The sequence below is a fragment of the Grampus griseus genome (assembly GCF_964374135.1).
Source record: "Grampus griseus genome assembly, chromosome: 20".
Classification (NCBI taxonomy): Eukaryota; Metazoa; Chordata; class Mammalia; order Artiodactyla; family Delphinidae; genus Grampus; species Grampus griseus.
The window spans coordinates 38,833,059-38,846,589 of record NC_139014.1 but is presented as its reverse complement, the minus strand read 5'-3'; the positions used below and the strand labels follow the sequence as shown (position 1 = coordinate 38,846,589).

Genomic DNA, 13,531 nt, shown 5'->3' with positions numbered 1-13,531 from the left:
CCTTGGACAGGGGACGTTGCCCCAAGCACCTCGTTTCTCCTCTTTAGTTAATTCTGGGTTTTTCTTACTGAAATCATGGTATGAGGGGAAACGGAGACCTACCTGAAGCAGGAAGCCGCCAGAGGGCCCGCGAGTGGGGTCGGGTCGTCTGAGAGGGGCCTTGACCCTACTTGCGTCCCGACTGCTCCCCAGCCATGCCTGGCCAGCCCTTCACCCATCGGCGCCCAAGACCCCCAACCTTGGTTGGACACAGGCCTGCAGCGGAGTCCTGGCGCGCTCGGGCTCAGTGATGCTGGACCTTGTGTCCAGGACCTCTGGGTCGGGGGTGCCTCGCTTTGTGCTGGGTTAACGCTCCCGCTGCTGCCTGTGAAGCAGCTACTCTGGAACCCCTGTTTTATAGGGGAGGGGGCCGAGGCCGCCCCGCCTCCAGCCTGCCCCCTTGCTGACCCTCCGCTGCCGTCACAGCTGCTCACCGCTGCGAGCACTCAGGCCAGGGAGCTCCTGAGTCAAGTGACCTAACGGCCCTCGGGCAAGCCAGTCTCCTGCCCTGTGACCCTCTGTGCTCGGAGACCGAGACTGTGTGAACACCCACGAGGCAGGGCCCTGCACCCAGAGGTACACACTAGCACCTCCTCTGGCCCGTGCTGGCCCTCGACCAAGGGAGGCCTCCGAGCCTGTCCGCACTTCTTGTCCCTAATCCCAGTTGGAAGGGGGACACACACGGGATGGGAAGGAGAAGCAGCACAGGCCTGGCACAGCTGCGGTGGCCTCACCACCAGCACACGTGGCCCCAAGCCCTCTCCGGCCTCGTCTGCCATGTGTGGTGACAGGAAGTTAGCCATGGCCATGGCTCCTATGGGGACACCGAGACGCGGGGTCCACGTTTCTCTGCACACTCACAGTGCTGGCCGAAGGGCTGTGTGGCAGCCCCGCCCGTCCCGGAAAGCACAGTGGGCTCCAGGGGGCAGGCTTTGGAGAAGAAACAGAACCCTAGCCAGCTGGTTCCGTTACTAAAGCAAGACATCGCTCTGGGGATCCTGTAACATCCTCCCCCCACGTAACCGACTTTTCTAATTCAATCCATCGCCTCCAGGCTGATCCCAAGCTCCTCTGGTCAACTTTACAGAACCTCAAGTGGCTGCATGTAAGAGCCCAACGTGAGTCCCGTGGACGTTTGAAGTTTTCCTTTTTATTCTAGTTCACAGTTCTTGAGGCATAGCTTTGCTTCAGCAGAAAGGATACCAGAGCGAGGAGAGACACCTGGGAGGGGGGGCAGACAACCTCCCCCCGACCCAGCCAGCTTCAGGGAGAGTGCAGTCAGCGAGTGCGGCTGGTGCCAACACCGCGGGGGCTGGGCCCAGCAGCAGCCAGGGGACACCCTCAGCTCCGGGCCAGGTGGGCAGCACACACACCCTCAGCTCCCCCAGCTGGAGAAGGGCCTTCCCCCAGGTGAGCCCCCACTGGCCCACGTTAGAGAGCAAACCAGACACACAGCATGGAAAACGCCAGCCTGTCAGCCAGCCAAAAGCTGCAACCCGAGGGTTCCAGGCGACTCCGGCTCCTGGGGGACCACAGGCCGTGCCCACCGCCCAGCACCAGCAGCCTGGAGGAGCCTGCACCTGAGGGAAGCGTGACTCACCCTTGGGACAGAAAAACAGAGGCAACCTTACCCCTGCCCGGGACTCACTGTGGCTACCGCAGGCCGAGGGGTGAGTGCGAGTGCGGGCCGCCCAAGCTCGCGCTGACCCGTTCGGGGTAAAAGCAAGGGCAGGGTGCTCTCGACGCCCTGGAGGGAGGCGTCCGCCTGGGCCCGCGCCTCTAGAGCAGCCCCTCGGGGGCCTGCAGGCCCCAGTACAGCGCACAGCCCATGTCGTCGATGTCCTCTTCCCGCAGGCCGTCCAGGAGATTCACACCACGGCTGAAGTGGCAGGGCAGGCTGGCCCGCTCCAGGCTGCCGACGAGCAACTCCAGGGCCTGCAGGAAGTGCTCCGCCAGGGCCTCCTCAGCCCAGTCCGCTTCCTGCTCGCCCAGGTGCAGAACCACCTGGGTCAGGGGGCCGCGGCCCAGCCGCCCCAGCGCCGGGTGGCCATGACAGACGCCGCAGAGCAACAGCAGCAGCCGCCGGCGGGTCCCGGCGTCGCGCTCATCCAGGGCCCGCAGCTGGGCGGCCTCTGCCGGGTACCAGTCCTGCAGCCAGAGGTTGCTGGCCAGCCCCTCCAGGGGCCAGGCCAACAGGAGGTCTCCGGCCTGGGCGCCGGCAGTGGACAGGAGCACAGCCACGGGGAGCTCCAGACACTCGTGCTGCACCTCGAGCAGCAGTTCCTCCGAGGCCACGCGCGGCCGGATCAGGCACCCGAGGAGGCTGCCGATGGCTGGCCAGTTGACGGAGGCGGTCAGGGCCTTGCGGAGCAGCTCCAGCAGGACCCGGGGGGAGAGGTAGCCGCCCACCAGGAAGCGGTCCCAGGGGCTGCTCCCGCGGGGGTGGAACTCCAGCTGAGTCCTGCGCACGGCCCAGCAGCGAGGGTCCTGGGCTACGGTGTCCACACCAGGCACCAGGCTCCACAGGCCAGGCTCCAGCACCAGGGGCACCAGGAGACGCACGGGGTCGGCGAGCCCCGCCTGCAGCCCGTCGTAGAGCGGCCCGCCAGGCACGAGTGCCCCGAAGGGCAGTTCTGGGAACTTGTTCCGCAGGTAGGCCTGCAGCTCCAGGGCAATGTCACCGGCCAGCTGCTTGGCCAGAGCCACGTGGGCCGCTGGCATGGTCACGTGGTCCCGCTCGAACGCCAGCAGCTTCTCCTGGAACGTCAGGCACACCGACGGCGCTGGGGAGCAGAGCTGAGGCGACGTCGGGGGATCTGCGTCTGCGGGCCCCTCTGTAGAGTGAAGGGGCGGGAGGTCGTGTCAGAGGCACTGTAACGTGACCACCTGAGAAAGCACCAAGCTCAGGTCCTCACGCACAGCGAGCGCTTGATGACGGGTTCTCATCGTCCTACGCCCTGAGGCCGAGACGGCTCCACGCAGGGTGGGAAACTGGCCCCCGCCTGAGGGCCCCGCCGTCCTAATGCTGCCACCTTGCTCCAGTGCCACCCCGCACGGTCCACGCGTTCTGGTGGCTGGCGCCTCGGCACCACCCAGGAGGGGAAGGACAGACAAATGCGTCATTGAACACTCAGGGAGCCCGTGGCCCTGGGGGAAGAGGGACCCAAATGGGTCACACGGTCAGTCAGGGGCAGGGCCTGGCTGCATCTCCTGAACCTGACCACCAAAAGGGGACCCACCCAGGTCAGACAGAAAGGGGTGCCACTCACCTGGGGCTGAGGGTGAGGGGGCCGGGGGTGGCACGGGCTGGCTGAGGGCTGCGGGCCGCGGCTGGGGCTGGAGGCGTGGTGTGGCCTTGAGCAGGCTCAGCTCCTGCCAGCTGTCCTCCAGGCACGTGGAGTTCCGCTTGGCGTCATCCTCATCCCGAGGGCTGGTGGCCCTGTCGATGAGCTGCAGGCAGAGTGACAGATGAGACAGCTGAAGCCCGGGCAGGAACGGCAGAGCCGAGGGCAAAGTCAGGCTGGTGGGGTAGAGGCAGGTGCGGCCTCGGGCAGTCCCACCATCGCCGCCCCGCTCTGGGAGCCCCGGGGTCACCGGGCCAGCCCAGCCTTACCCGCTTCACAGCCAGGGTGGCAATGCCCAGCACAGCAGCTCCGCCCACCCCCAGAACCAGGCGCGCGTTGGCCAGAAGGAAGTCCACAGCACCGCCCAGCACCTCGCCGTCACGCCGCTTGCCCCGATTCTGGGAGAACTCCGCCATGGTCAGCGTGCCTGCGAGGGAGCCAGGGTGCGGGGACTGCTCAGCGAGGGGGCCAGCCTGGCAGCAGGGCAGGTGCTCTGGCTGCCATCACACTGGGATCACTGAGGCGAGCCCTCAAGGGGCCTTCCTGAGAATTTCTGAGGAGAAAGGGCCACTTGCAGAGTTTCTTGGGAGGAGATTGGCAGCTGCAAACAACGCCCCCCAGACGGAGGCTCAAGGCCCCAAGGCCCCAAGGCCCACGGCAGGTCAGAGGAGGGGGACGATCTCCCCCATCCCACCCTCCAGGCCCCCCGACGTCGCAAAAGACCATGAGGTGGATCTTATCGACACCACCCCCGTTCTACAAGGAAATGGGCTGCTGGCCCACACAGCGAGTGCTGGGGACTCAGACCCACAACGGCAAAACCTCTGGACTCTTACCCACCCCTATGGCCAGGTCCTAGGAGCGGCCTCATCTTGGTTCCTAACCAGGGCTGGCACTGCAGGAGGAAACCAAGGCCCAGAGAAGACCACGGCTTGAGGTCCCAGGCAGCCTGCCCCGGACAGCCACTCAGGCCTTTGGGGGGACCTCAGTGAAGCTCAGGGGGCCAGTTGCCCCCCAAATCTCAGCAAGGCAGCCCCCAGAGACAATGCTACCAGGTCAGAGAGCAGGACAAGTGAGATGGCCCAGGCTGCCCTGGGGGCAGGAGCTTCCTGTCAACAGGTATTGCCAGTGTTGAAGGCCCCGCTGCAGCAGGGTAACTCAAGACCACAAACAGGGCTCGCCCAGTGCCCTGGACAGGGGCCTCTTGCCTCTCGTACTTGGGACAATGGTGGGTGGGAAGCCGACCTCGGCTGCTGGGAGCCCAGGCAACAAGGTAAGCTGAGGGCCGGAATGCCCCAGATGAGGTTCGCTCATCTGTAAGATGGAGCAGGTGGGGTGAGGCAAGGTCCAACGTGAGGAGCCCCAGTGTGGGGCTGGGAAGGCAGGTACCTCTGCCAGGCCGTGCGCTAAGCCCCAGCTTCAGATTCTTCCAGGGGACCTGCCCTCAGGTCCCAAGCACTGAGGAGGTGTGACCAGGGGACAAGCCCAGGGGACCAATCAGATGGCCAAAAAGGACTGTCTCGCTGAGGACGCCCGAACAGATGACCCTGAGCTCAGAACCAACTCAACCCCAAGGACTTCTGTCGCCCTGCTCGCGGCGGGTGCCCGGGCTCGGTTGCCAGGTGGGGCCGGCAGCCCCGCACCCCGCCCCACCCCGCTCCCAACCTAAAAATAGGCAAGAAGGCCGGGGGGGGTGACCCAGCGTGGCCCCGCGGCGGCTTCCTCGTCGGGGATCAGTACTGCCACCCGCCTCCAGGCTGTAAAGCGCTCAAAGACCCTGCCTGCCTGAGCTGGGTCGCGCAGACCCCAACCAGGAAGGGAAGAGGGCGAGGCCGGGCCTCCCCTCCTCCAAGCCCCGGCCGCGAGGGTCACCGCGGCCCTGGGAACGCCGGGACGGACCCAGGACGCGACTCGACCTCTGCCCGGACCCGGCTCTTCCCCGGTGCCCCCTTTCCTGGCAGGGACCGCGCGGCTGGCGGAGGCCACGCCCCGTGCCCCGGCCGTACCTGCGTCGCTGCTTCGGCGCCCCGGCCGGGGTACGCAGGGGGCCGCTTGGGCCGCGCCACGGGCCCGCCTAGGAATGGAACGTGGAGGACCTAGGAGCCGAACGCCGAGGCCGGGTTCGGCCGAGAGCCCGGCGCTCGCAGACGGGCAGGCCTCGGCTCCAATCGGAGCGCTCGAGGTCCGCGCCCACGTGCCACCCTGAGGCCGCTTCGGCCAATGGCGGCCGCGCGCTCCTCGGGGCGGAGCTCCCCGGCGCGCTCCGTCTTAAAGAAGCAAGGCAGCGATCCCGGCCGCCGCTAGGAGAGACGCGAGGCTTTTCCGCGCCGGGCACGCACCCAGCGGAGCCCTTGGTCACTGTGGTCTGCAGCCGCCTCTCCCGTGAAGGGAACACTAGCCCTGTCACCTACTGGGGCCGCCATGTGCCGGCCCGGGGACGCCTCCCTCGGGGGGCGAGCGGGCACGTAACCGCGCACCCGGGGGTCGCCTCCGAGCGGGGACGCCGAGGAGCGCGGGCGCTGACCCCAAGCGAGCGTCTCCCGGAAGGAGGCCCGAGGCTCGGAACGAGGACCCGGGCATCCTGTTGCTGCTTCCCCCGCGCGCCCGAGGTTGGGCCCGAACCACCGGGGTCCTGGGCGCCGGCCAGCTAAGAGGACAGAGCCGCGGGCCGAGAAGGCCCTGCGGGGCACAGGCGCGCCGTACTCTTCGAGTCCCCGCGCCCCAAGGGCTGGCCCCGGGCGCGTCCGGAACTTAGGGCTGGGAAGCGGCGGACTGAGAGGTGGGGCCAGCGCGCTCCCCGCCCCGCCGGCTCCGCGCTCCCCGCCCCGTGCGCCCCGCCCCGCCGGCATCCCGCTCCCCGCTCCCAGCAGCCGAGCGCCGCCATGGAGGCTACCGGGGTGTTGCCGTTCGTGCGCGGCGTAGATCTCAGCGGCAACGACTTCAAGGTGAGCCTCGGGACGGCGAACGGGCCCCGCAACCCGCCCATCCGCTTTCTACGCGCCCGGGACCGCGGACGGGCTCGCCCGGGCCCCGCCCCGAACCGACACCCCTAGGTCTCTGTCTGGCGCCCGCGAAGGAGACCCAGGGCGGGCCGGGCGGGCGCACGCGGGGTCTCGGAGCCGCTTCGGGGTGCGTGGGGAACCCCCACCGGGCCCCTGCCTGGCGCCTGGCCCCGCCCGGCCAGCTGGTGGCCTGGGTCGGAGCTCTTGCTCCCGCCTCCCCAGTCCTCCCTCCCCTCCCCTGTGACGTCACACGCCCAAGCCGGGCCCTGACTCACGGCCGCGCCGCCGGCTCTGCCCTGCCCCCGCCTGCCACCCCCATCTTGTGTGGCCTTGGGCAAGTCACTTCCCCTCCTCGAGCCTCGCTTTCTCGTCCGGTGAAGGGGCTTAAAACTAGTCTTCTGGAGGCAGGGGTTAGTTGCTGTGGAGAGGTTGGTGTCGAGCAGCTGGGCGAGGGCTTGGGTAGCAGTTGTCTGAGCAGCTGCTGGACTGATTGACCCGGGCCACCAGGAACCCGAGCCCAGCCCTCCAGCCAGTGGGGGGACTGGGGGGGCACAGTGGTTCTGGAGGCCCGAAAATGAGACTGGCAGGGTTAGGGCTGGTGACCAGAGACGAGGCCCCGAGAGTTGGCCTGGCTCCTGGAGGATGGTCCAGGCTGCAGGGTGGGGTGTGGGCAGGCTCAGGCTGGGGGCAGTGTAGCGTGAGCCTGGGTCGGCAGCGTCCCGCGGCCCCAGCTGTAGCTGGGGTCGGGGGTTGGGCCAGGGCCGAGGAGACAGGCCGCCTTCCTGCGTTTAACCCACGTGTGCGCACTTGACCCCAGGCACAGGTGGCCACTTCTCTCTGCCCCCATCCCCACCATGCTCATCTGGAGTCCCCGTGTGTCCTCTCCAGACTGGGAGAGTCTGAGTCACCTGCTGGGAATGTGCCCGGAGGGGGAAGGGGACGCCAGCCAGGGGCGCTGAAGGCCCTTGCTGCCCAGGCTCCCGGCCACAAGGGCAGGGGCTCCCGAGGTGGGCGTTTGAATATGGGGAACAAAGGGCTGAATGAACTAACGAGTAAGGCTGTGCCTGTGCAGGGTGGGGCTCTGGGGCCTTACAAGGGGAGTCGACCTTGCTACTAGTGGCCGTATGCTGATGGCAGGGCGGGAGCACAGGCAGGGCCTGGATGCCAGGCAGAGGCATTTGGCTGATGTAACCACACAGCTAGGTGTGCGGGTGGCACCTGGAATAAGGTTTTTTGGGGCCGAGAACACAGCAAGAGAGACAGATTCTAGATCAGCAGCCGTCCTGACCATTAGTCGTTCCTTACGACGCTTTTGTCATCAGGGGATTTTATTAGTGCTATTCTATGGGCGAGGAAATTGAGGCATAGAGTGGCAGAGTGACTTGTCCAGGGTCACACAGCTAGTGAGAGGTGACTGTTGCTCTCAAAGGCTTCCATGGGCAGTGGGGGCCACTGGGCGGTAGAACAAGGGTACCCTGTCCCAGACCAGCTTTACCACGACATACTCCTCAGGGTGGCTACTTCCCTGAGAATGTCAAGGCCATGACTAGTCTGCGATGGCTGAAGCTAAACCGCACCGGCCTCTGCTACCTGCCGGAGGAGTTGGCCGCCCTGCAGAAGCTGGTAAGAGGCTCTGGGCAGGCAGGGAGGGTCGCTGTGGATGGGGCTGGCCAGGTGGGGAGAAACGGCACAGAACACAGACATCACAGAGGAGGATGTTGACCACAGCAAAACTGGTGGAGAGGGAGTGAGCACCCCATCCCGGGAGGTGTGCAAGAAGAGTCTGGGTCTGTGAGGGAGGGAAGTTGCAGAAATGGACTGGGCCTCTGTAGCTGAGGGCCCCCTGGATGGGGCAGCGTTGTGGTGGCAGATGGGGGCTCCGTGGATGCCCCACCGCCCTGCTGAGCCCCTCTCCCCGTCCCTGCCCAGGAGCACCTGTCGGTGAGTCACAACAACCTGACCACACTCCACGGGGAGCTGTCCAGCCTGCCGTCGCTGCGGGTGAGTGCCGCCCCAGGCCGCAGACCTCGGGCCGGGGCCTGAGGGTCGGGCCAGCAGCTCTCTGCACCCGCACTCTGGGGGGAGAGCATGCAGTAATGCCGTGTCGAGTGACCGTGGGGGAAGCGCTGAAAAACCCCAAATGCCGCCCAGTTTGAGTAACAAGTATTATAGCAGTTGTGAGCAGCTGAGCGCTGTTCCAGCTGATTCACGAGAGCTTCTTATGTGAGCTTCACCTCCTCCAAGTTCACAGATGAGGACACTTGGCCACGGAGGCAGGTCGTACAGCTGCAGTGGTAGAGCCGGGGTAGGGCGGGGCTTGTCCAGGAGGGCAGGTGGGCGGGGCAGTTCACTTGGGCCTCTGCTCTCCTTGGAGCCCCCATCCCAGACCCTCAGGTCTCGTCGAGGGTTATTCCCATCCAAGGTTGGAGCCCTGAGATGTTAAGGGCACAGTGTCTGGACTCGAGTTTAAATCTGAGCTCTGCCACTTCCCGGCCGCATGACCTTGGATGAGTTCTTCCACTTCCCGAGATGTCCAGCAGTGACCGCCGTGAAGCAACACGGTGGCGCCACACAGACGCTGGGGCTGAGGGAGCAGCAGCGGTGGCTCTTGTTAGCGTTTTTGTCACTTGCAGTCATGCTGCCATCACCTGGCCTGTCCCCTCCCCACCAGCCATCCTGCACTAGCTTCCTGCACTTTGGAAGCGTGAGCAAGTTTCAGCCCTAAGCGGAGAGAAAACGGACTTGCTTTGAGTCTGCGCTCTGACTTTTTTTTTTTTTTGCGGTACGTGGGCCTCTCACTGCTGTGGCCTCTCCCGTTGCGGAGCACAGGCTCCGGACGCGCAGACTCAGCGGCCATGGCTCACGGGCCCAGCCGCTCCGCGGCACGTGGGATCTTCCCAGACCGGGGGGCACAAACCCGTGTCCCCTGCATCGGCAGGTGGACTCTCAACCACTGCGCCACCAGGGAAGCCCTGACCTGTCTTTGGTTCAACCTTCTTCTGTACTAGAAGCTCTGACTCAGAGCTCTATCCCTGTCTTGCCCTTTGGGGTTGGGAGAAAGAGGGATTATTCCATCAGGAAAGGATTCCTGAGATTCCGTGTGCTGGGCTCTGGGGCACATTTGAGTTGGGTTTTGAGGTATAAATAGGAGTTCATTGGTAGTCTAGAAAAGGCTTGCCAAGTAGATTATGAGCAAAAGCCAGAGTGGGAGAGCACTCAGACCTGGCCTTGGTGGACTTCTGGAGGTGGTGTCTCCCCCGATCCCTGTTTCTCCTGGGGGGGGGAAGCTAGGAGTCACAGACTCTCATGGTGTATCCCCAGGCCATCGTGGCTCGAGCCAACAGCCTGAAGAATTCCGGAGTCCCCGATGATATCTTCAAGCTGGATGACCTCTCGGTTCTGGTCAGTGGTTATCTGCCACCTGGCCCTTGTGCCAGCCCCACCATTCAGTGCCCACCCACTACGCTGGACCCTGGGGCCGTGGTGATCCTGTTCTACAGACACAGACACCTGAGATTTATAGGGGGCGGTGCCTTGCCCAAGGTCGCTTATGGAGTCAGATCCCTAACCTAGGCCTCCTTCCGCCCGGGGTCACACTGTCTCTCTCTGCCCTGAAGCCCCCTCCTCTGCTCCCCTCTCAGTGCCTGTCCTGACCCTCGAGCCCGGCGGAGGCCTGGCAGGGTGGGACCAGCCCTGACGCCCCTGACCCGGCCTCGCCCCTCCGCCCAGGACTTGAGCCACAACCAGCTGACGGAGTGCCCTCGCGAGCTGGAGAACGCCAAGAACATGCTGGTGCTGAACCTCAGCCACAACAGGTGCGCAGAGGGCGGGCTGGGCGGTCCGGGGCCGGTCCTGGAGGTGGGAGTGCGGCCCTGACCCGGCAGCCCTCCGCCCGCAGTATCGACGCCGTCCCCAGCCAGCTCTTCATCAGCCTCACCGACCTGCTGTTCCTGGACCTCAGCGAGAACCGCCTGGAGAGCCTGCCCCCCCAGATGCGCCGCCTTGTGCACCTGCAGACGCTCGTGCTCAACGGGAACCCGCTGCTGCACGCCCAGCTCCGGTGGGCGCCCACCTGGCCCTCCCCGCCAGGGCCCCGGCCTTGCTGGGGGTCGCGTCCCGGCCACCGTCGGCCTCGTGCTGCGGGCCCGCTCGGCCCCGGGCCCCAGCCCCCGGCCTGAACGCCGCGTCTCCCCACAGGCAGCTCCCGGCCATGACGGCCCTGCAGACCTTGCACCTGAGGAACACACAGCGCACCCAGGGCAACCTGCCCACCAGCCTGGAGGGCCTGAGCCACCTCGCAGGTTGGCAGTCCCTGGGGACCCCTCAGCCCCTCACTTCGTCACAGAGGAAGGGATGGTACCCTGCTTCAGTGAGCATCTCTAGGGGGAAGGGGGTGTGGTTCTGTCACATCTTCTCCCATTGTCACCGTGATGACTGGGAGTAACACCAAGTTACGCGTAGGCTTTGTGCGTAGACCCCCTTCTCTGAGAAACCAGGAGGTGAGGCCTTGTACTTGAGGCCACAGAGCCAGGAGGGGGAGCCGGGGTTCACACAGGCCTGCCGCCCCTGGAGCCCACCACAGGGGCCCCGACTGACGCGCCCACCCCACGCCCAGATGTGGACCTGTCCTGCAACGACCTGACGCGGGTGCCCGAGTGCCTGTACACCCTCCCCAGCCTGCGGCGCCTGAATCTCAGCAGCAACCAGATCACAGAGTTGTCCCTCTGTATCGACCAGTGGGTGCACGTGGAGACCTTGAACCTGTCCCGCAACCAGCTGACCTCACTGCCCGTGCGTTGGGGCCCCGGGAGGGCGGGAGGCTGCCGGCCACCCCGCGCCCGGCCCTGACCCGCCCCTGCCCGTGCCGCCTCTAGTCGGCCATCTGCAAGCTGGCCAAGCTGAAGAGGCTGTACCTGAACTCCAACAAGCTGGACTTCGACGGGCTGCCCTCGGGCATTGGCAAGCTGTCCAGCCTGGAAGAGTTCGCGGCGGCCGACAACAGCCTGGAGCTGATCCCCGAGAGCCTCTGCAGGTGCCAGGCGGGGCTGGGCGGGGCACGCGGCCCCCCACCTGCCCCCGTGGGCTTCGCGCGGCGTGGGAGACGGGAGGGCTTGCGTTGGCCTTGCGGGTGCAGCCCCCAGAGCAGCCTCTGGGGGGATGCGATAGGGATGAGGCCAGAAGGGCTCCACCGCCACCTGCATTTGGGACACAGTGCTGCTCCCGTCCCCTCCAAGAGGCCATAGCGCCCGCCGGCATTGTCCCCGGCACTGAGGACGGAGAACCTTCGGCAGCTTCTGGGTTAATTTGAGGGCAGAATGTGTTGGTTTTTTTCCTTTGTTTGTTTTGCGTTACGCGGGACCCTCACTGCTGTGGCCTCTCCTGTTGCGGAGCACAGGCTCCGGACGTGCAGGCTCAGCGGCCATGGCTCATGGGCCCAGCCGCTCCGCGGCATGTGGGATCCTCCCGGACCGGGGCACGAACCTGTGTCCCCTGCATCGGCAGGCGGACTCTCAACCACTGCGCCACCAGGGAAGCCCCAGAACGTGTTTTTTGATGCCCTCTTGTTCACACCCAGGGGTCTTTAGTTCTCGGAAGGCCCCTTTGGAAGGTGCTGCCCTGTAGAAGCTGCAGAAAGACCCTCCTGGTCACTTAGCCATGAGGAGACCCCGGCCCCTCCCATGTTTGCGGCACCTTCAAGTTGGCTGGTTTCCTAACTAGCTGGGCTGCTTAGTCTCTCTGGCCCTATTGCCTCCCCAACCCAGGATTGGAAGGCCCCCGGCTCCCCATCTGTCACCCCCCTGAGGCCCAGCTATGTCGTCACAGGTGCACAAAGCTGAGGAAGCTGGTCCTGAACAAGAATCGCCTGGTGACCCTCCCGGAGGCCATCCACTTCCTGACAGAGATCGAGGTTGGGCAGGCAGCTGGTACCGGGGGGAGGGAGGAACGGGAGAGGTGCGGACAGACCCCCAGAGAAGACTGAGCAAAGGGCTCCTGGAGGGGTGGCTGGTGCCAGGGTGAGGAGGGGGTGACCCACGTCCTGTGTCCACATCACGCTCGACAGCATCACTTAAGCTTCATAACCAGCCAGTCTGCGAGGTCACTCTTCACAGACGGGAAAGCCCAAGCCCATGAGGGTGGCTGCAGGATGAGAACCTGAGCCCTTTGGCCCCGGGGGTTGCAAAGAGCAGGGCTTTGGGGTGGCCGTGAGGTAGAACTCGGGCTCAGCGCCGGCTCCGCTCGCCCCACGAGGCAGGTCCTGGACGTGCGGGAGAACCCCAGCCTGGTCATGCCCCCCAAGCCCGCTGACCGCACCGCCGAGTGGTACAACATTGACTTCTCGCTGCAGAACCAGCTGCGGCTGGCAGGAGCCTCCCCTGCCACGGTGGCCGCGGCGGCGGCTGGTGAGCAGGGGAAGGTCTGGCCTGGCAGTGGGGGCTCCTCCCTGGGCCTCAGCTTACCCATCTGTAAATTGGGTGGGACACGCTTTCTGGATGCGGGGCGTGGGGTTGACCCCTGGTTGGCTGGACGCCCCAGGCGGGGTAGGGGGCAGCCAGGTCAGCTGTGTACCCCTCCCCTCAGCAGGGAGTGGGCCCAAGGACCCCCTGGCTCGCAAGATGCGGCTGCGGAGGCGCAAGGACTCGGCCCAGGATGACCAGGCCAAGCAGGTGCTGAAGGGCATGTCGGACGTGGCCCAGGAGAAGAACAAGAAGCAGGAGGTAAGCCGGGCCGGGGCTCAGGCTCTGCTCAGCAGTGCAGCCGGGCCCAGCGGGAGAGGGGGCCCTGAGCTGGGTCGCAGGCGGGCCAGCGCGAGCGGCTGCGCAGTCAAGCCAGCGTCGTGCCTGTGATCCCAGGAGAGCATGGACTCTGGAGCACCTGGGGGCAAGGTGCGGCGCTGGGACCAGGGCCTGGAGAAGCCGCGCCTCGACTACTCCGAGTTCTTCACGGAGGACGTGGGCCAGCTGCCTGGCCTGACCATCTGGCAGATGGAGAACTTCGTGCCCGTGCTGGTGGGGGAAGCCCTCCACGGCAGGTTCTACGAGGCCGACTGCTACATTGTGCTCAAGGTGCGGGGCAGGGGGCTGCGAGGCCCGACCTGGACGGCTCAGAACCGCCCGCTCCCAGCCGTGTTCCGGGGGAGGGTGGGCG

At 65.8% G+C, this 13,531-nt stretch overlaps 2 protein-coding genes across 3 annotated transcripts in view; one reads left to right on the top strand and one right to left on the bottom strand.

Moving 5' to 3' along the window:
* Positions 1-359: 359 nt before the first annotated feature.
* MIEF2 (mitochondrial elongation factor 2) lies at positions 360-5,497 on the bottom strand. Of its 2 annotated transcripts, none has more exons than XM_082679318.1 (4): positions 5,390-5,497; positions 3,653-3,810; positions 3,309-3,489; positions 360-2,873 (listed from the first exon to the last, which is right to left on the bottom strand). In XM_082679318.1, exons 2-4 carry the CDS (start codon positions 3,797-3,799, stop codon positions 1,819-1,821), a joined length of 1,383 nt encoding a protein of 460 aa, XP_082535444.1. In that variant the 5' UTR covers positions 3,800-3,810; positions 5,390-5,497; the 3' UTR covers positions 360-1,818. The 2 variants fall into 2 exon arrangements, with proteins under 2 accessions (XP_082535444.1, XP_082535443.1); XM_082679317.1 differs by lacking the exon at positions 5,390-5,497 and adding an exon at positions 4,224-4,442.
* Positions 5,498-6,221: 724 nt separating this feature from the next.
* The window catches only part of FLII (FLII actin remodeling protein), a 12,570-nt gene continuing 5,260 nt past the window's right edge, over positions 6,222-13,531 (top strand). Inside the window, exons 1-13 of the mRNA XM_082679831.1 lie at positions 6,222-6,328; positions 7,898-8,008; positions 8,315-8,386; positions 9,707-9,787; positions 10,115-10,200; positions 10,284-10,445; positions 10,583-10,686; positions 11,001-11,176; positions 11,260-11,417; positions 12,209-12,293; positions 12,639-12,786; positions 12,965-13,101; positions 13,237-13,449. Of these exons, the coding sequence (XP_082535957.1) occupies positions 6,266-6,328; positions 7,898-8,008; positions 8,315-8,386; positions 9,707-9,787; positions 10,115-10,200; positions 10,284-10,445; positions 10,583-10,686; positions 11,001-11,176; positions 11,260-11,417; positions 12,209-12,293; positions 12,639-12,786; positions 12,965-13,101; positions 13,237-13,449 (1,596 nt within the window). The 5' untranslated portion in view covers positions 6,222-6,265. The remainder of the gene's footprint in view (positions 6,329-7,897; positions 8,009-8,314; positions 8,387-9,706; positions 9,788-10,114; positions 10,201-10,283; positions 10,446-10,582; positions 10,687-11,000; positions 11,177-11,259; positions 11,418-12,208; positions 12,294-12,638; positions 12,787-12,964; positions 13,102-13,236; positions 13,450-13,531) is intronic.